At 40.4% G+C, this 21771-nt stretch overlaps 1 protein-coding gene across 1 annotated transcript in view; it reads right to left on the bottom strand.

Annotated features, from left to right (window-relative positions):
• The window catches only part of LOC149453964 (mucin-17-like), a 49267-nt gene extending 29780 nt beyond the window's left edge, over nucleotides 1-19487 (bottom strand). The window contains exons 1-5 of the mRNA XM_089688032.1: nucleotides 19301-19487; nucleotides 10167-10715; nucleotides 7639-7743; nucleotides 4727-4848; nucleotides 776-834 (exon numbers count right to left, since the gene is read on the bottom strand). Coding sequence (XP_089544158.1) covers nucleotides 776-834; nucleotides 4727-4848; nucleotides 7639-7743; nucleotides 10167-10715; nucleotides 19301-19364 — 899 coding nt within the window. The 5' untranslated portion in view covers nucleotides 19365-19487. The remainder of the gene's footprint in view (nucleotides 1-775; nucleotides 835-4726; nucleotides 4849-7638; nucleotides 7744-10166; nucleotides 10716-19300) is intronic.
• Nucleotides 19488-21771: the final 2284 nt, after the last annotated feature.

The raw sequence follows: 21771 nt of genomic DNA, 5'->3' as shown, positions 1-21771 counted from the left end.
GGTCATGGGCGGTTGTTGGTCTTTGGAGGCGGTTCTTATCTTGGAGGTACAGATAATGGTGTGGGACCCATCGTTGGTATGGTTTGCCCGGGGACATTCCAGTTAACCAAGGTTTAACTGGAAGGTGGTGGTGCTGCACTGCGGACGGTATGGTTGTCTCTGAGCTGGTTGGTTGCGGCTGGAGGCCTTGTGTAATATGGTTGTCCGCAGGTGCATTTCAGATCATTTTTGGGGGTGCCTTCGAAGACCAACAACAACAACTCTGTATGTTTCTGTTATAAGGAATGGTTGGTGTGTTAAAATGTTTGTTAATAAAAGGCCATGTTGGCCATATTACTCCAAATTGGTGTCATGTTTTTCTTTCAGTATAGCAAAAAGGGGGGGGGGGATTTGAATGACCTATCTCTGGTGCTCTAGTCATGATGAATAAACATTTAAAATGGCTTTTGAAAGAATTATGTATGCATTTGAAAGGAAACCTGTGAAAAAATACAGAGGTTATCATTTCTGATACTATCATAAAAACAGAACAGAGAAAAAGAAGGTGAAAGAAAGAAGATAAAGTGAAAGTGAAGGGCTGGGGAGCAAAGAAATGATGTGGAAATAGGGATAGCAGATGGAAAAAGATAAGGAGGCTGTCACTATCTGCTGCGTATAAGATTCTGATCAGGGTAGAACCAGAACTTTTTTTGTGCTCCAAACCACCTTTTTTTTAAGAAAATAATTTGATGTCAAATTCTATGAGCCTCCAAAGCTAAGTTGCGGTGACTCTCACCTTAGCTGTTTAATCTCCACATCGACGTACTCTTTAATGACTGAATAATATATGTACATCTACAAAGGAAAAGAAGAGAAAATGAATAAAACCTTTTAATGTATACCACATTCATGGTGTATGATTCTGAGCAATAACCAATTCAATTCCAGCTGTTGGTAGCAACAAAGCTGATTTCAGATTTACAACTTTTGTCACATTTTATATATTCAATTTGGAGTATAGGGCTTAGGACCAATGGAAACATTCAGCCACCAATGGAAAACATTTAGTAACCAATGGGAATAAATCAGTGACCACTGGGAACATTCAATTACCAATGAAATAATTCCTTTACTAATGAGAAACTTTCAGTGACTAATAAGGAACATTTGGCTACATAAGAATGCATTTATGGAACAATATGAAACATTTAGTGACCAATGGTAACGTTATATCTATAAGACGGAAGATGGGTCTGGAATTTAATATATGTACCCCCAGCGTGACACCATCCCAGCAAATGTCTAAAAAAAAATAAAATTAAAAAAAAAAGTGATGGGTGGAGGCAGTTTGGATAGACATGCTGGTCAGTGTTGAGGCCTGGTGGCCGGTCCTTTTGTGATTAGCTAGGAAGTGGAAAGCGCAGTATTATTATTATACAGGATTTATATGGCGCCAACAGTTTGCTCAGCGCTTTACAATATAAGGGAGACATTACAATTACAATACAGTTCAGTACAGAAGGAATAGGAGGGCCCGGCTCGTGGAGCTTACAATCTAAATGAAGGGGGAGGTGGTACAAAAGGTGATAGCTGAGGGGGATGATCTGGCGGACGTGATTCAAGTACAGTTCTTAGGTGGAGGTCGGGTAGGCTTCCCTGAATAAGTGAGTTTTCAAAGATCGCCTTAAGGCAGACAGGGTGGGGGCTGACCGGACGTACTGTGGTAGGGAGTTCCAGAGGATGGGAGAGGCTCTGGAGAATTCCTGGAGGCGAGAGTGGAAGGCGAGTATGTTCAGCTGTATGATGGAAGCTGGGTTTGGAGTTTTGAGCCTGTAGCTGTTGATAAGCCACATGTTCCAGACTTCTAAATACATTAGGAGTACACATTATTATCTTTCCAATCATCACTAGGAACATCATGAGGAGGGCTCATGACCCTCGCTTTATACAACTACTGTAAGCACTGCTTACTAAAGTCCAACTCTTGCAGTCGATACTAGTGGTTCTTCTAAAGCGGGGATCCTGAGGAAGCAAATGTTGATCCTATGTGCTTATTGTGCATTTTACTGCTATATGAATGTAACCACATGCTGATATCATCTTCAAAGTCCATTTGGTTTAAAAAAAAAGGGGAAGTGTGACTTTTTAATGATGAGCCAATAAAAGTATATTTATTTTTTATTACTGTTGTTGGATGTGATATTACAGATTTATCCTCCTGGTGACTGACACATACAAAGTTCACTTTTCACCGGAGATAGAACAGGATCACTCGGTTTGACCAGATGCAACTGTACACTCCAGTTTTCTGTTTTAGACAATGGTAACATTAGACAACTAATGGGAAACATTCAGCTACCAAAGGGAACATCAAGTAATCAACAGGAAACATTCAATAAATAGGGATAAAGCTCAGGTTCACCACTTCCATGGGGTTTAACCAAATCCTACAGGTTCGCTATGTAGATTCACCCAATGCGTATTTACGTTACGCATCTGGTGAGTGCGTAGTTCTACCATACCTTTGGAGCACCATCATTTGGATTCTGCTTGTTAACTTTACTTAGATTTGCGTTTACTGACACTTTGCTTATTTTATGGACATTATAATAGTGATTTAATCGTTTTAGCGCTGCACCTATTTATCTGATATACTATTTTGAAGCTTTTATTTGGTTACCTTTGTGTTTTAGCTGCTGATTTTAAAGAGCGCTCACTTTCCTTTTAGACTTTTAGATTCGCCCAGGAGAATTTTTTTTAAACCACAACGCACTGTATGACCTTTGAATTATGACCCATGACCTTTAGGCTTAGAAGGTCCAGTAAGGGGTGTATTGAATAATTCAGCCCCCTCATTATAAAAAGAGGGCATAGGGTATCCACTGTGTCTGTGTATTGGAAAGTGTTGTAGGGAGGGGATAGGGAAAGCCTACAAACTGAATAGGAAGAGATTAGGGTCAGTTAGGAAATTTTGCTTTACCTCTGATTGCTAGTCCTTTGGGCAAGCAACTTCTTTGCTGATTTGTTTTTTCGTAAAATTTTGGTGGCTTTTTTTAGTTTGTTTTTTTGTAGATGACTTGAGATCAGCAGTTACCTTTAGCAGCTGTCCTGTCCAAAGCAAACTTTTTAATTCAAGACTTCCCTTAAAAAGCACCATGTTTGAGGTGCCATTAAAAATGACAGGCACACAAACACGAGTGCCTCGATTCGCCACAATGGCAGTGCGATATGAAATCGTGGGCAGAATCTAAACAATCCTGCCCAGAATCCCAAATCTCCAGATGTGAATGAGTCTAGCTGACCTTAGACTAGTAGATTTTTTTCATACAGATGATGGCTTTGATGAATGTCATTTGAAAATACTTTAAAAATGTGTTTGCTTTTAACATTCAAATTTGGACACTGTTTAAAATTTGTTAATTCTAGAATGATTTGCCATCTCGCTTCTTTGAATTTTCTCTTTGTGGCGGTTGAAAATGGATGTTAAATTGACCCCATTATTATTATTATTATTATTATTATAAAAAATTGAATGAACATTAAAAAAAAATTAACAAAACTCTAGTGTACAGCCAGCTTAGTCATTGGAGTGTTCAAAGTACCACAATAAAGTGTTACTTTTTTAACACTTTTTTGCATTGCTATATGTTCCCTGGTGGCAGTATCCAGCTTTCTATGTCTTTGGGTTTTAAACCTAATTTGTTAGCCCTATCAGCCCTAAAAAAAAAGTAAGAACTTACTAACAGGATTTTCCTTTCAAACCAAGTCAGAATCAGCCATCCCTATCAATGACCAATAGGAACATTTCATTACCAATGGGAAACCTTTAGTTACCAATAGAAACAGTCAATGACTAATGAGATACAATCAATAACAAATAAAAGTCATTCAGCGACCAATGGGAAACATTAAGCGGCCAATGGGATTAAGTGACCAATGGGACCAAAAAGAAACACTTAGTGACAAATAAGAAACACTCTGCAACTAATGGTAACATTTAGACAAGTTCAGTAGTAACATTCAGAGAGCAATAGAAACATTCAGCAACCAATTGTACATTCGGTGAAAAATGGAAACATTTAAGGACCAACTAATTGTATTGTTCTGACTGTCCTACACAGCTGAAGAAGGATATACACTCACTGGCCACTTTATTAGGTCCACCTTGCTAGTACCAGGTTGGACCCCCTTTTTCCTTCAGAACTGCCTTCATTCATAGATTCAGCAAGGTGTTGGAAACATTCCTCAGAGATTTTGGTCCACATTGACATGAGTTACTGTTGCCAGTCTATCATCTCAAACCAGTCTGCCCATTCTCTTTTGACCTCTGACATAAACAAGGCATTTTCATCCACACAACTGCCGCTCACTGGATATTTTCTCTTTTTCGGACCATTCTCTGTAAACCCTACAGATGGTTGTACATGAAAATCCCAGTAGATCAGCAGTTTTTGAAACAACAACCATGCCATGTTCAAAGAAACTTAAATTTCCTTTGTTTTCCATTCGGATTCTTAGTTTGAACTTCAGCAAGTTGTCTTCACCACGTCTAAATGCCTAAATGCATTGAATTGCTGCCATGTGATTGGCTGATTAGCAATTTGTGTTACCAAGCAATTGAACGGGTGTAACTAATAAAGTGTCTGGCGAGTGTACACCATAATTATACCATAATATGCATGATTGCTCTTTGAGTTGCCCTTTACAAATAAATCAAATGAGGTATTAAATATCAATTAATTCTCACCTCTTTTTTAAATTCAATCTCAAACTCTATATATACAGTAGATAATGGGTTCTGGAACTCAGGCCGATAAGCTCTGTTAGTGATTTTCATTTCCACCGTTACTGTTGCTGACACTGTATTGCCTATAGGAAGGATGAATACTGGGTTAACAATGAATATAAATGTCCAAATATACCCATACACATACCTATATTATGTCTACATCTTTCTTAAAGGGTACCTATTGTTTATGTATAATATTATTGATTTTTTTTTTCTTTAAATACATAGGTATATGTACAGTAAAAATCCTATCTATGTATAATTTGTAATAAGGTATGTACACTGCAAGGGCCATATTTGATTATTACATATTCAGGCTCTGTTTTGAGCTTAGTAGAGCTAAAAGAGGATTACACGATGGAACAGCAACTATGTAAACTATATAGGAAACATAAAAAAATACCATCAGGTAATGGTTACAAATTTATCCCTGGCCATGCGGGATCTCCTGCATGGTGGGGGTTGGGGAAAGACCTGGCAACCTACCTTTTAAAATAATTGCTAAGAGAATTCATGGAAAAATCGCCAAGGGGATAGATAGATAGATAGATAGATAGATAGATAGGTTACAAAATAGCTCAGAACAGATACTCACTAAAAATGCAATATAAATTCCATTTAAAGTAAACATGCACAAACAAGGATGACCAGACTTAAAAATACACTATATTGCCAAAAGTATTGGGACATCCATCCAAATCCATTGGATGCAAGTTTTCCAATCACCTATGGCCACAGGTGTATATAATCAAGCTCCTAGACATGCAGACTGCTTCTACAAACATTTGTGAAAGAATGGGTTGCTCTCAGGAGCTCAGTGACTTCAAGCGTGGTCCCGTGATAGGTTGTCACCTGTGCAATAAGTCCATCCGTGACATTTCCTGGCTACTAAATATTCCACGGTCAGCTGTTAGTGGGATTATAACAAAGTGGAAGCAACTGGGATCAACAGCAACTCGGCCGAGTGGTAGGCCACGTAACATGACAGGGAGGGGTCAGCTCATGCTGAAAAGCACAGTGCGTAGAAGTCACCAACTGTCTGCAGAGTCAATAGCTAAAGACCTCCAAACTTCATGTGGCCTTCAGATTAGCACAACAACAGTGTGTAGAGAGCTTCATGGAATGGGTTTCCATGGCCGAGCAGCTGCATCCAAACCTTACATCACCAAGTGCAATGCAAAGCGTCGGATGCCGTGGTGTAAAGCACACCGCCACTGGACTCTAGAGCAGTGGAGACGTGTTCTTTGGAGTGACCAATCACGCTTTTCTGTCTGACAATCCGATGGATCTGATGTCTGGGTTTGACAGTTGCCAGGAGAACGGTACTTGTCTGACTGCATTGCGCCAAGTGTAAAGTTTGGTGGAGGGGGGGTTATGGTGTGGGATTGTTTTTCAGGGGTTGGGCTTGGCCCCCTAGTTCCAGTGAAGGGAACTCTTAAGCATACCAAGACATTTTGGACAATTTCATGCTCCCAACTTTGTGGGAACAGTTTGGGGATGGCCCCTTCCTGTTCCAACATGACTGCCCACCAGTGCACAAAGCAAGGTCCATAAAGACATGGAGGAGCAAGTTTGGGGTAGAGAAACTTGACTGGGAATGTTTGACCTTTCTTCCAGAAGCACATTTGTGAGGTCAGGCACTGATGTCGGACGAGAAGGCCTGGCTTGCAGTCTCCGCTCTAATTCATCCCAAAGGTGTTCTATTGGGTTGTGGTCAGTACTTTGTGCACCGGTGTAGTATATATATATTATATTATATTAATAACATTTCAGCAAAATTTCTAATTTTACAAAAATATTATTATTATTATACAGTATTTATAAAGCGCCAATAGTTCGCTCAGCGCTGTACATTACAAAGGGGGACAGAACATGTGACAGAACAATACCAATACAATGCAAAACATGAGGGGATTGAGGGCCCTGCTCTTGCGAGTTTACAATCTAGGAGATTGACAAAATGTAACTCTAATTCTACCATTTTTTCAGTTTAAGCAAAATTTTTAAAGGAAAAATATACCTTTTAGTAAATGCTCTCACGATGCTTTGCAAAGTGAATTTTTTATTATAATATATAATTTTATATAATATTATATATATATATATAATATATATAATTTTTTTTCCACAGCAAGAGAAAAAAAAGGGACCGTATTATTATTATTATTATACAGGATTTATATATATTATTATTATACAGGATTTATATATTATTATTATACAAGATTTATATATTATTATTATTATACAGGATTTATATATTATTATTATTATTATACAAGATTTATATATTATTATTATTATACAGGATTTATATAGCGCTAATGGTTTGCTCAGTGCTTTACATTATAGTAAATAACATTATTTCTGGGAAAAATAAAAAAAAGTGCACCTTTCTTTAAATTTTCTATTTTACTTTGTTGCAATGTTTATTCTTTCTGTGGAAATAACAAAAAAACTAATAAAAACAAAATGCACACGTAATAAAAAAAAAGGAGGGGGCAAAGAAATTAATGTTGTGTTTTTTTTATTTCTGTATTTTATTCATTTCCACAGAATTAAAAATACAATGGGAAATTTTAAAGAGTCGGTATTCAAACTGTAAGAATAAAAAAAAACACAAATAAAATAATATAGCTTTGGGGTGTATTTACTAACACTGGTGCACTCAGAATCTGGTGCTTCTGTGCATGGGAGCCAATCAGCATTTAACCTCAGTTTGTTCACTTAAGCTTTGGCAATAAAACCTGAAAGCTGATTGGATTCTATGCAGAGCTGCACCAGATTAAACACTTTAAAGTTTTAGTAAATAATCCCCTATGTGTTTGTTGTTTACATGCCAATAGTTTAACTATTTAGGAAGGACTTACCAATAAGAACTCTGTCACCTAAGGGAGTTTCACAAAGTTCTCCAAAGAAGTCTCCCGGACAAATACATTTAAGTCCATCATGAGCACCTCCATTTTGACAAATGGCTGGGGGAAACAAATGACAAATTGTTAAATGGACACAATTCAGTAAAGCATGATTCAGATGTGTAATGTATGAATACCCTTACACATTTACTGTGGAGGTTACAAAATGTGCTAATTTAGGGTTAGAACATTTTTTGTTTTAAAATTTTGGCTAGAATTAGATATTCAATTGTTCATCTTTTTTGGCATAGATATGGGTAAAAAATCTCACAATTTTAGCTTGTGTCCAGGCCATATCTATGTAAGCCAGAAAAATAGAGCCAAAAAAACAGAAAATTCACATTAGCCAAGAAAAAAACAATCTTCACTGGGTCAAAAATTAAAAAAAAAAAACAAATTTGATGTTACTGTTTAGATTTTCACTGCAGTTGCACCCCTGTATTTCCGTCAGATAATGCACCACTTCGCCCAGAAAATTGTTGCAATTGCAAATATTTAGGATTCTCGTGTTTATTTCTTTTGTTTATATTGGTGTGACACAAAAAAGTGGAGAAACAAAAAGCCAAATCTGGCACAAAACTCCATAAATGGACTGGACAAAATTATTGGCACCCTCAATTTAATATTTGGTAGTATACCCCTTGGAAAAAATAACTGAAACCGATCGCTGCCTGTAACCATCAATGAGTTTCTTACACCTGCCGTTTTGATATCTCACCACAGGAGCTCTATGGGATTGAAATCTGGACTCATTGCTGGCCAGTTCAGTACCCTCCAGTGCAATATTTTTGGCCATGACTATATGTACAATATATATATTGTATGTAAGCCAGAAAAATAGAGCCAAAAAGACAGTAAATTCACATTAGCCAAGAAAAAACAATCTTTGGGTCAAGAATTTTTTTTTAAAATAAATTTGATGTTACTGTTTAGCTTTTCACTGTAGTTGCACCCCTGTATTTCCGTCAGATAATGCACCACTTCGCCCAGAAAATTGTTGCAATTATAAATATTTAGGATTCTTATGTTTATTTCTTTTGCTTATATTGGTGTGACACAAAATAGTGGAAAAAGCCAAATCTGGCACAAAACTCCATAAATGGACTGGACAAAATTATTGGCACCCTCAATTTAATATTTGGTAGTATACCTCTTGGAAAAAATAACTGAAACCGATCGCTTCCTGTAACCGTCAATGAGTTTCTTACACCTGCTGTTTTGATATCTCACCACAGGTGCTCTATGGGATTGAAATCCGGACTCATTGCTGGCCAGTTCAATACCCTCCAGTGCAATATTTTTGGCCATGACTATATATATATATATATATATATATATATATATTCTAATTTATTCATTGTCACTAGAGACCAACCAGTCTTCTGTGCTACTGTAGATTTAGTAAGCTGGTCAATTAACCTTTGGACCTCTTTTTACTATTTCAGTAACATACCAGGCATCCATTTTGTCATCATTTACTCTTGTCTAAATGGATATATCAATAAAAAAAAACCCTAAAAAATTGAAAGCTCAATAAAAGCCTATGAACCGTACATATTAGTATAGTGGGACATCCCTACACACTACTCCCTATCAGTGCCAGTCAGTGCTGCCTATAAGTGCCAGTCAGTGCTACCTATCAGTGCCAGTCAGTGCCGCCTATCAGTGCCAGTCAGTGCTGCCTATCAGCACCGCCTAACAGAGCCAGTCAGTGCCACCTATCAGTGCCAGTCAGTGCCACCTATCAGTGCCAGTCAGTGCTGCCTATCAGTGCCAGTCAGTGCTACCTATCAGTGCCAGTCAGTGCTGCCTATCAGCGCCGCCTAACAGAGCCAGTCAGTGCTACCTATCAGTGCCAGTCAGTGCCGCCTATCAGTGCCAATCAGTGCCACCTATCAGTGCCAGCCAGTGCCGCCTATCAGTGCCAGTTAGTGCTGCCTATCAGTACCGCCTAAAAGAGCCAGTCAGTGCCACCTATCAGTGCCAGCCAGCGCTGCCTATCAATACCATATATGAGTGCTGCCTTTCAGTGCCTTTCAGTGCCCATCAGTGATGCCTGTCAATGCCCATCAGTGCCACCTACTAGTGCCTCCTCATCAGTGCCTATCAGTGCCACCTATCAGTGCCACCTATCAGTGTCCATCACTGCAGCCTCATTAGCGCACATCAGTGACAGAGAAAAACCACTTATTTACAAAATTTTATAACAAAAACTAAGAAAAAACGTTTTTTTTTCTAAATTTTCGGTTGTTTTTGGTTTGTTTAGCAAAAAATAAAAAAACACAGATGTGATTAAATACCACCAAAAGAAAGCACTATCTGTCTCAAAAAAATTGTAAAAATGTCATATGGGTACAATGTTGCATGACCGCGCAATTGTCATTCAAAGTGTGATAAGCACTGAAAGCTGAAAACTGGACTGGGCAGGAAGGGGGTATAAGTGCCCGGTAGGCGAGGGGTTAAAGCACTGTTTGTGATTATACCTGTGGTGATGGTTGAGGCATCTGTATTTGATGTTGTCTCTTGTTCTCCTGACCCTTCTTGTGTTGTAAACTTTTCAGTGGTTGTTCCTTCAGGGCCTACAGGTGTTGTGAATATTTCAGTAATTTCCTTTGGTGTTGATGGTACTTCTCCAGAGCCTTCAGGTGGTGTGTACATTTGTGTAGGCATCTGTGTTGTTGATTCCATGACTCCAGAGCCTTCAATTTCTGATTGTGCTATGATTTCAATTTTATGTGAATACCTGCGGGCAACATTTTCCTCTAACCGTTCTGCACCTCTTTTGGCATGAATTAATTGTTTATTTAAGTGCCGATCTATGACAGAATACTTTTTTCTTCTTGCGAAAAGGGTTTCTGTGTTTCTTGGTCGTCTCTGTTTGTATGATAGAGGAAAATGTTCCTCTTTTTTTGTTTTTTCCTGTTCTTCTTGGTTCAACACATATTTTGTTTTTTCCTCAATTTCTGTCATTTGTGTTAGATCTCGGGACTCTAAACCTTGCTCTGGCGGAACATTCCACTTCCCTTTTGCCACTGAAGAAGAAAATTGAGACACATTAGCATTCAGAAACATTTAAAGGGGGAAAAAACTACAAATAGTTGTACAAAAAGGTAAGTTGGGTAAGGTATGTCTTTTTGCTGATGACATAAAGGTATGCAATAGGGTTGATATCCCTGGAGGTGTTTGTAACATGGAACTTGATTTGGCATTGCTGGAAGATTGGTCAAAAAAGTGGAAATTGCAATTCAATGTTTCTAAAATAATGTACCTAGAGAAAAAGAATCCCTTGAGAGAGTACAACATTGGGGGTACATTGTTGGCCAGCAGTACAGAGGAAAAGGGTTTGGGGTACTTATTTCAGATGATTGCAAAATGAGCAAACAGTGTGGCCAAGCAGTGGGGAAAGTGAATATTGCTTTAGGATGTATCACTAGAGGGGTCACCAGCAAGAGGAAGAAGGTCCTGATTCCTCTATATAGATCTTTATATCACTAGAGGGGTCACCAGCAGGAGGAAGGAGGTCCTGATTCCCCTATATAGATCTTTATATCATTAGAGGGGTCACCAGAAGGAGGAAGGAGGTCCTGATTCCCCTATATAGATCTTTATATCATTAGAGGGGTCACCAGAAGGAGGAAGGAGGTCCTGATTCCCCTATATAGATCTTTGTATCACTAAAGGGGTCACCAGCAGGTGGAAGGAGGTTCTGATTCCTCTATATAGATCTTTATATCACTAGAAGGGTCACCAGCAGGTGAAAAGAAGTCCTGATTCCTCTATATAGATCTTTATATCACTAGATAAAGGGGTCACCAGCAGGAGGAAGGAGGTCCTGATTCCTCTATATAGATATTTATATCACTAGAGGGGTCACCAGAAGGAGGAAGGAGGTCCTGATTCCCCTATATAGATCTTTGTATCACTAAAGGGGTCACCAGCTGGAGGAAGGAGGTCCTGATTCCCCTATATAGATCTTTATATCACTAGAGGGGTCACCAGCAAGAGAAAGGAGATCCTGATTCCTCTATATAGATCTTTATATCACTAGAGGGGTCACCAGCAGGAGGAAAAAGGTCCTGATTCCCCTATATAGATCGTTATATCACTAGAGGGGTCACCGGCAGGAGGAAGGAGGTCCTGATTCCTCTATATAGATCTTTACATCACTAGAGGGGTCACCGGCAGGAGGAAGGAGGTCCTGATTCCTCTATATAGATCTTTATATCACTAGAGGGGTCACCAGCAGGAGGAATGAGGTCCTGATTCCCCTATATAGATCTTTATATCACTAGAGGGGTCACCAGCAGGAGGAAAAAGGTCCTGATTCCCCTATATAGATCGTTATATCACTAGAGGGGTCACCGGCAGGAGGAAGGAGGTCCTGATTCCTCTATATAGATCTTTATATCACTAGAGGGGTCACCAGCAGGAGGAATGAGGTCCTGATTCCTCTATATAGATCTTTATATCACTAGAGGGGTCACCGGCAGGAGGAAGGAGGTCCTGATTCCTCTATATAGATCTTTATATCACTAGAGGGGTCACCAGCAGGAGGAATGAGGTCCTGATTCCCCTATATAGATCTTTATATCACTAGAGGGGTCACCAGTATATCACTAGAGGGGTCACTGTCAGGAGGAAGGAGGTCCTGATTCCCCTATATAGATCTTTATATCACTAGAGGGGTCACCGGCAGGAGCAAGGAGGTCCCGATTCCCCTATATAGATCTTTATATCACTAGAGGGGTCACCAGCAAGAGGGAGGAGGTCCTGATTTCTCTATATAGATCTTTATATCACTAGAGGGGTCACCAGCAGGAGGAAGGAGGTCCTGATTCCCCTATATAGATCTTTAGTTAGACCTCATTTAGAATACTGTGTCTGGTTCTAAAGACCTCACTTACAAAACGATATTGATAAGATAGAACGAGTCCAGAGATGGGTAACAAAAATGGTGAAAGGTCTGGGGGATAAGACATATCAAGAGTGACTTCAGGAACTTAACATGTCCAGTCTGGAGGAAAGAAGGGAAAGGGGAGACATGACTGAAACCTTTAAACACATCAAGGGGGTGAATAAGGTTCAACATGAAACCAAAATCAAGAACACGGGGACATGACCTTAAACTAACTGGAAGAAAGCTCAAAACTAATCTCAGAAAGTATTATTTTACTGAAAGAGTAGTTGATGCTTGGAATAAACTACCAGCAGAGGTAGTGAGCCAGTCAACAGTAAATAGCTGCAAACATGCTTGGGACAAGCATATATCTATACTCAGACAAAAAAAGTTAAAACAAAACAAGACAAAAAAAAAACCACACACACACACACACACAAAAAAAACACCCCTCCCCCCAAAAAAACAACAAAATAAAAACAAAAAATGGTCAGACTCGTTGGACCACTCGGTCTTTTTCTGCCCTCACTTTTGTATTTTTCTAAATAAGTCAGCAATTCAAAAAAATTTAGCATTGGTTTCAAGATGTAGACAAGTAAAAATGGAGTGACCAGTTCCAGTTTTCCAACACAGGGAGAAAACAAATTCCTCCACAACTGCAACAATGACACGAAAATACACCTTAAACTGTTATTTAATAATGAGAGACATCTTAAAAGAAGACACATTGGGGCTGATGTACTAAAAACAAATAGGCTGCTCACGTTGCAAGTGAATTTGCATTAAGTAACAGAATTTGCTTTAGAGTTTAGTAATTGAACTTGTAAAAATGTCTAATAACTCATGCAGATTTGATGGTTCATTGGGTGGAGTTCTCCTGGCCAAGCTATTGCCCTTTGCCAGTGTGACACATTTTTGGAGTTCTTGCCCTTTTCTGTTTTAACCCCTTGACACCGACATCACACAAATATGCGACCTCACAGAACTTGTTTTTTTTTCCGTGGGGGCCACATATTTGCGTACCTGTCTTTGTGCTGGGTTCGCGCTGCACAGAGCGCTCCCAGCACAAAGACCGGGGTGTCACTGAGAGCCCTGGGTTCCATTCTATCGATTGGGACCTGGGACTCCTGATTCCAGGTCACATGATCGCTGTGATAGCCTCTGATTGGCTATCATAGTGATCAGTCACTGTATAGCCCGCCCCCCCTTTTTTTTTTGTTCTCTATGAATGGAGGAGAGAGATACATTGTAACTCTCTAACTCCTGGCAAAGAGAGAAAAAAAATGTTTGTTAAAAAAAAGAAAAAAAAAGATAAATAAATATTAAAAAATAAAATAAAAACATAAAGAAAAAAATACCTAGATCAAGGTTTGATGTAGTTCAGTGCCAGGGTTAGTGTTTGGGCCAAGGTAAGGGTCAAAGGTCAAGGTCAAAAGGCCAGGGTCAAAGGTCAGGATTTTTTTTTTCCTTAATTAGTATCAGTGTCAGCGTGCTCTATTGTTTCTGAGCTGTACTGTGGGTACAAACAACAAATAACATACACATATATGGTATCGACAAGAGCTTATTTTGGGTTGTTCTTTGGTGGTAGGTTATGGTAGTATCAAGAAACACACAGATAAATTAAAAAAAAATGTAGTTTTTACTATTTTGGGCCAGTTTTCCTTTGATAATAAAAAAAAAATCAGGAGATATCCATTACCATTTACCACCAAATGAAAGCCCAATTTGTCCTGAAAAAAACACGGTATAATTCACCTGGATGTACAAAGTAGTGATGATATGGACGGTTTTACTAACACATGTCAACCTGGTAAAATTGTGCTTAGGCATTTAGATTTGTTTAACCCTTAGGGGGAAGGAGTTAAATACACCTAAGCAGGAAACCCATAGATGAGAGCTCTCAAATCAGCCCTAATAATGTGGACTTTGCAGAGCTATTTATTTTCTAGCTCATATAAAAATGCGTTCCCTCTCCCCCTTTCCCTGTCTCTCCCCCCCTCTCTCTTTCTTCCTCTCTATCTTCCCTCTCTCTTTCTCTTTCCTCCCTCTCTCTCTCTTCGCTCCCTCTCTCTTCCCCCCTCTCTCTTCCCGCTCTCTCTTTCCATTCTCTCTCTATTCCCCCCTCTCTCTCTTCCCCCTCTCTCTCTCTTCCCTCTCTCTCTTCCCCCTCCCTCTCCCCCCTCTCCTCCCTCTCTCTCTCTTCCCCCCTCTCTATCTCCCCCCTCTCTCGCCTTCCTCCCTCTCCCTCTCTCTCTTCCCTCTCTCTTGCCATCCACTCTCTCTCTCTTTCTCCACCCCCCCTCTCTCTCTCCTCTCTCCTCTCTTCTCTCTTCCCTCTCTTTCTCCCCCCCCTCTCTCTCTTTCCCTCTCTCTATTCCCTCTCCCCCCTCTCTCTTCCCTCTCTCTTTCCCCCCTCTCTCCCTCCCTCTCTTCCCTCTCTCCCACCTCTCTCTTCCCTCTCTCTTTCCCCCCTCTCTCTTTCTCCCTCTCCCCCCTCTCTCTTGCTTTCATCCCTCCCTCCCTCCCTCCCTCCCTCCCTCTCTCTCTTCCCTCTCTCTTGCTTTCCCCTATCTCTCTCTTTCTCCCTCTCTCTTCTCTCTCTTCACTCTCTCTCCCCCCCCCATCTTTCTCTTCTCTCTTTCTCTCTCCCCCTCTCTCTTCCCTCCCTCCCTCTATCTCTCTCTACCCTCTCTCTTTCTCCCCCCTCTCTTCACTCTCTCTTTCTTTCTCCCCCATCTGTCTCTCTCTCTTCCCTCTCTCTCTCCCTCTCTCTCTTCCCTCTCTCTTTCCCCGTCTCTTCCCTCTCTCTTCCCCCCTCTCTCTTCCCTCTCTCTTTCTCCCTATATTCCCTCTCTCTCTTTCTCCCTCTCTCTCTCTTTCTCTCTTCCCTCTCTCTCTTTCTCCCTCTCTCTCTCTTTCTCCCTCTCTCTCTCTCTCTTCCCCCCTCTCCCTTTCTCCCTTTCTCTCTTTCTCCCTTTCTCTCTTCCCTCTCTCTTTCTCCCTCTCTCTTTCTCCCTCTCTCTCTTTCTCCCTCTCTTTCTCTTCCGGGTGCCGCCCCCCTAAAAATTGCCACCCTAGGCAAACGCCTTGTTTGCCTCGTGGTAGATACACCCCTGCATATTGGTCTTAAAGTCACACCATTTCTAGAAGATCTTAAAGCCCAACACCAGCCCAATGTTTTTTTATTTTGTTATCGATGTAACAAGGACGCTGTTATGGATATACAGGCAGTCCAGGGTTGCGAACAGGATAGGTTCTGTAGGTGTGTTCTTAAGTTGAATTTGTAAGTACGTTGGAACAGGTACATTTTTTAGACAAAAAAAAATTTTAAGTTTTTGGATAGCAAAAAAAGGGTTAGCAGGCCATGATGTGGGATTGTTGACAGGTCCACCAGACAAGAGGTGGCAACATGTGGTGAGCAGCAAGATGGCTGCCCAGAGCGACATCACGCTGCCTGTATTCTTAAGTACGTATGTAAGGCGGATGTTTGTAACTCCGGGATTGCCTGTAACAGGGAAATTGTTAGGGATATAACCAGGAAGGGTTACAACATTGGGTTTCTATTGCCATCTGTGTCCCTATTGGGGAGATTTCCCCTCAATACCTGTTCAGATAGGAAGTGACAGGAAATCTCTCTAAATAAAAGTTCAAACTTTGATGTCCTGATGACGATTGCATTCCTAATTTCTGGCATGAGTCTCACAAGGAAGAGAAGTGAGAAAATATCTCCCAAAGGGGTCATAGACAGAAATAAAAACTCAACAGAAATTGTAGGTCTCCATCGCTCTATTTAACCGCTTAATGACCACCTTATAGCAGACATACTGCCACAGGGTGGCACCTGTGTGCAGAATCACGTGTATATACGTAATTTTGCATTTCCAGGTAGGGGGCACCATCATTCACGGCCGCTGATGTCAATCACGGGTCCCGGACGGTAATTACCCACCAGAGCCCAGTGACTGCCGGTGATCACCGACAGGGAGGAAGATTGTTTTACAAACAATCTTCCTCCCTGTCAGCTCAAGCACACTGCTCTGGATGGCTGTGCACAGTATAACCATCCCAATCAGTGTGCTTACAGTGAAGCACACACCCCCCGCCCCCTAGTAAAACACTCCCAGCACACAGTTAACCCTTTGATTGCCCCTTACATTAACCCTTTCTGCTCAGTGCCATTAGTACAGTGCTTTTTTGTAGCACTGATCACTGTATTGATGTCACTGGGGTGTCAGTGACACCAAGTTAGTTTCCACCCATATCAGAGTGTCCGCCATAGTCATGCAGTCCTGCTAAAAGTCGCTGATTGCCGCCATTACAAGTAGAAAAAAAAATCCCAGTATCTATACCGCTATACCATAAATGTTATAAATTTCACGTAAACCAATTAATTTACACGAACTGGGATTTTTTTTTTTTAGCAAAGACATGCCACAGAATACATTTTGGCCTAAATTTATGACAAAATTAGATTTTTAAATTTTTTTTACTGGACATGTTTAATAGCAAAAAGTCCAAAATATTGTTTTTTTTCTCAAAATTGTCAGTATTTTTTTTCTTATAGTGCAAAACATAAAAAACGCACAGGCGATCAAATACCACCAAAAGAAAGCTCAATTAGTGTGAAAAAAAAGACTGCGCAATCGTCAGTTCAAGTAATGCAACATCGTAATGCAAGAAATGGCCTGGTCAGGAAGGGGGTAAATTCTCAGGAGGGCAAGTGGTTAAAGCTCATAAAAAGGTTTTTTTTTGGGCTGGAGTGGACTTTAAGGAATATTGTGAATCAACAGGGGAACACATTGTCCATCTGAACATTCTTTCCTGCCATCAATGTATCAACTAATTCCAGTCTAAAGCCCTTTACATTTTATCCAGACCTGCTGTGAATGGAATCCCAGATGTATTAAAATATTTTTCACCCTGATTCTTTAAGTTTTCTTTTCACTGTGTTTGAAAACGATTGTTGATCTGACACAACTAACCAATAGAAAATTAAAAAGACTTTAAGAAAATTAAAATGTTTAAACAAAATTCTGTTGACAGGATCTAATTCACCTACCAGCATGTCTTTGGAGTGTGGGAGGAAACTGGAGTACCTGGAGGAAACCCACGCAGGCACAGGGAGAACATGCAAACTCCAGGCAGGTGGTGCTGTGGTTTGGATTTGAACCAACGCCCCTAGTACTGCCAGGTGGAAGTACTAACCATTTAGCCACTGTGCTGCCTCTACTTTAGAAACGTAGAAACACAGAAGAGTAATGGCAGAAAAAAGACCATGTGGTTCAAAATGGTCTGTATATGTATACATATGGTCAGTATATATATATATATATATATATATATATATATATATATATATATATACAGTATATATATAGTCTTTTTTGCTTTTTGCAAGATGCTTGAATGCCTTCACCATGTTTTTGTGGGCTTCTTCCCAAAACATACCAGTAGATTGCATGATTTCTCAACAAACTGGTGGTGGAACATGGTAGGAACATTATATTGTGACAGAGAATAAAGTGAATGCTTCTGTGCATCTCTAAAGTGCTGGTTATCATATTGATGCTAGGTCTATATGGAAAAAAAACAAATATGTACAAAATATTTAGGGTCAGTTCATCAAAAACAGACTTTTCAATTAAAAGTGGAATTTGAACTACTGATTCGTAGGGTATTTCACTAGGGAGTTCTCTGTGCTAGCTCTTTTTCTGTCCATCTTGGGTTTTTGGCTGTTCCTTCCTACATTGGAGTGCCCTTGCTCCCTTCTCCAGGTTAAAAAAAAAATCCAATCAGGAGGAGTGGAAACAAATCATTATGTAAAGAGTAAAGATATAGCAACCTTCAGAGGTCCTCAAAGATATGAATTTGAAGAGCATTGGCACCTTAACCTAATCCAGCAAATCGTGGTCTAACTATAAAATATAGTGAATAGTAATGGGCCAAACACTCCCCTGTTCGGTTCACGGTCCAACATTTGAACCTAACGAAAGTTCAACTGCGAACTTTGAACCTAGGGGACAGTTGACTAAGTGGTATCTTACTGCAGTAAATTAGTGCACAGCATACTGCTACTAAAATGTCGCATGAGTTATTTTATGAAGTCATATGGTATTTTAGTAGTGAAAACATGCGGTAATGTTTCAGCTGTCAGTGGGGTGCCCCACTGACAGCTGAATGTAAAAAGAATTGCAATTAAAAATGTAGAAAAAAAAAATGGTTTGAACATTGATATAACAACCCTACTATCATTATAAAATCAAATTAACAATCTTAAAAAGAAAAATTTTGAATACAATTTTACAAGTGCATGGCCAGCTTAAATGTCATTTAGTTGGGGTTTATATAAAATTTATGATAAAAGCTAAACTGATTTAAAAAAAAAACAAAACAAAAGACAAAAAATACACTAAAAATTACAATACAGGGTGAAAAAAAACTGTAAATGAAATTTTAAAAAATACCAGCATTTTAATGGGTAAAGAAAAATATAACTAAATGATACAAGCAGAGGCAGACTGACAACTCATGGGGCCCCTGGGCAATAGGGGATCATGGGGCCCCTGTGTCCTTGCTCAAACTCAAAAAAGCCTATGAAAAAGGTACCAGGGGCATCTCATGGGGCCCCCTACTGACCCCGGGAACCTCGGGCAGTGTCCGAGTTTCCAAATGGTCAGTCTGCTCCTTGATACAAGGAAAGAAATTGTAGAGACTTACCATACGTACCGGCGACAAGTAATGTTACCCCAAGGATTATTGGTATGAGTGTTTTGGCTTCCATGGTAAGTGCTTATAGCTTGCTGCTTGTCAATCAGTAGATCCTTTTGGGTCCTGTCTAACATCAGTAACTGCCAAAGCCAAAATGAGAGAATAAAGATAGTAACTTCTATCTATATCAAAGTGATCTTTGTCTTACGTTCGGGACATTGCGTAGGTTAATACATATATTTAAAGTTATAAATAGAGGTGGCGTGTCAATGCACAAATCTGTGTATCGTAATAGAAAAGCATTATGGCTATGGGCGTGGTGCCTCGAAGTTAGAAATGTCCATTGGACAGCTTCAGAAGCTGATACAAGGCATTTTGTTAATTATTCACAGATATAGGTGTCCGTTTATGACACAGAGAATAGCTGCAATTCAGAGGATCACAGCGTTTCTCTGGTCATTCACAGTTTATGACACTCAGGAGAACATGTTCAGCCCTTCACTGGAGATCTGTGTTCTCCCTCCAGATTCTCCAGCCCAGAGCCGGAGAATTGGAGGGACCGCAAACTAAGCAGAGATAATTTACCTCTGCTTAGTAAACTGATCTCTTACTGTAATCTCGAGAGATTATAGTAAAATCAGCCGATTTCCAGCGTTTGTAGACCGTTCTCCCTTCGTTTGGAGAACTGATCTACATATGCTTCATAAACGACATTCACAGGAGAACTGTGTTCTCCGAGAATGCCGGAGAACTGAGCAGCGATCTATTACTGCTGGTTCATAAACGGACACCATAGTCACTTTGCCTTTCTTCATCCACTCGTGTAAGAAAATGCTCAGGATGTCAGATGTTCTCTTGATTTTTTTGATAACTTATTTTTACAAATATTTTTTTTGGCCCTATCCCTATAAAATACAGTTTTTCTTTTTTTTATATCTCAGTGTTGCTATATCCCTCTCTTCCTCAGGCAATGTACAAAATATAACTGGATTTTAACAATTTTAGGTAATAGCACCAGAGATTGCTGATCCAGGAAATATCTGAATGCCTCCTGGGGGATCATGAGAGCATGTTCTCCCAGCTGGAGCAAATTGGACCTTGTTTCATAGGGTTTTTTTTTGTCTTTCCCTGGATCAAAAGTAGATAAAGGCAGTGGCGTCCCGAGGCAGGTGCGGTCCGCAGCGGGAGACACCGACCGCACAGGGTGACACCGGACCCGCTCCACAAAAAGGTAAGTTGTAAAGCAAGCCGGATCTGCAGATTGAGCATAATGGATTGAACTCCGATCCATTATGCTCAATCTGCAGATCTGATCCATCTTGCAGGGATCGTCTGCTTTCTTTACAACTTACCTTTTCTTGGAGCGGGTCCGGTGTCACCCCGTGCGGTCGGTGTCTCCCGGTGCAGACCGCACCTGCCTCGGGACGCCACTGCCTTTATCTACTTTTGATCCAGGGAAAGACAAAAAAAACCCTATGAAACAAGGTCCAATTTGCTCCAGCTGGGAGAACATGCTCTCATGATCCCCCATGATCCCGTATAGGTTGCATACGGACGATCCTGCAAGGTGACACCGGTGTATCAGCAAGATGTGTCTCCCATGTAGATGTCCCCCCTGAAGCAACTCTACATGTCCCGGTTTCAGGCTCGATCAGTCGATGATAGAACTACTTCTATCATCGATTGATTGTGCCTGAAACCAGCGCATGCGCAGTTGTCCCGGACCCGCTCCAAAAAAAGTTAAGTTGTAAAGAAAGCCGACGATCCTGGCAGGATGGATCAGATCTGCACATTGAGCATAATGAATCGGAGTCCAATCCATTATGCTCAATCTGCAGATCCGATCCATTCTGCGGGGATCGTCGGAGGGGGTGTCACCAGGTGTTACCGCACCAGGTGACACCAACCCTAGGGACGCCTCTGAATAAAGGATTGTGTGTATGGAGGTTCTATGATTCTTCATTTTTTCTGTTGGTTGAACTAGATGCACTTGTGTCTTTTTTCACACTTTATAACTTCCTGTGTACATGTGTTCGCTCCAGCATCAGCTGCTCTGGACTGGCTTCCTGATGGTGGACCATGTCTGAAAAATATGGAATGGTGCAACCACTTGTGGTTTCCACCAGGTAAGCACATGACACAATGACAACACTGGGACACGATAAAGAGACGGTTGCAAAACTACACTTATCAGCTACTTTATTAGGTACACCTTGCTAGTACCGGGTTGGACCCCCTTTTGCCTTCAGAGCTGCTTTAATTCCTCCTGGCATAGATTCAACAAGGTGTTGGAAACATTCCTCAGAGATTTTGGTCCATATTGACATGAGTTACTGTTGCCTGTCTGTCATCTCGAACCAGTCTGCCCATTCTCCCCTGACCTCTGACATCAACAGGGCATTTTAGTCCACACAACTGCCACTCACTGGATATTCTCCCTTTTTTGGACCATTCTCTGTAAAACCTAGAGACGGTTGTGC

This window comes from Staurois parvus, unplaced genomic scaffold (assembly GCF_062004578.1).
Source record: "Staurois parvus isolate SC_StPar_1 unplaced genomic scaffold, SC_StPar_1.0 ptg000444l, whole genome shotgun sequence".
NCBI lineage: Eukaryota > Metazoa > Chordata > Amphibia > Anura > Ranidae > Staurois > Staurois parvus.
The sequence above is the reverse complement of the archived record's forward strand: the minus strand, read 5'-3'. Positions and strand labels throughout refer to the sequence as shown.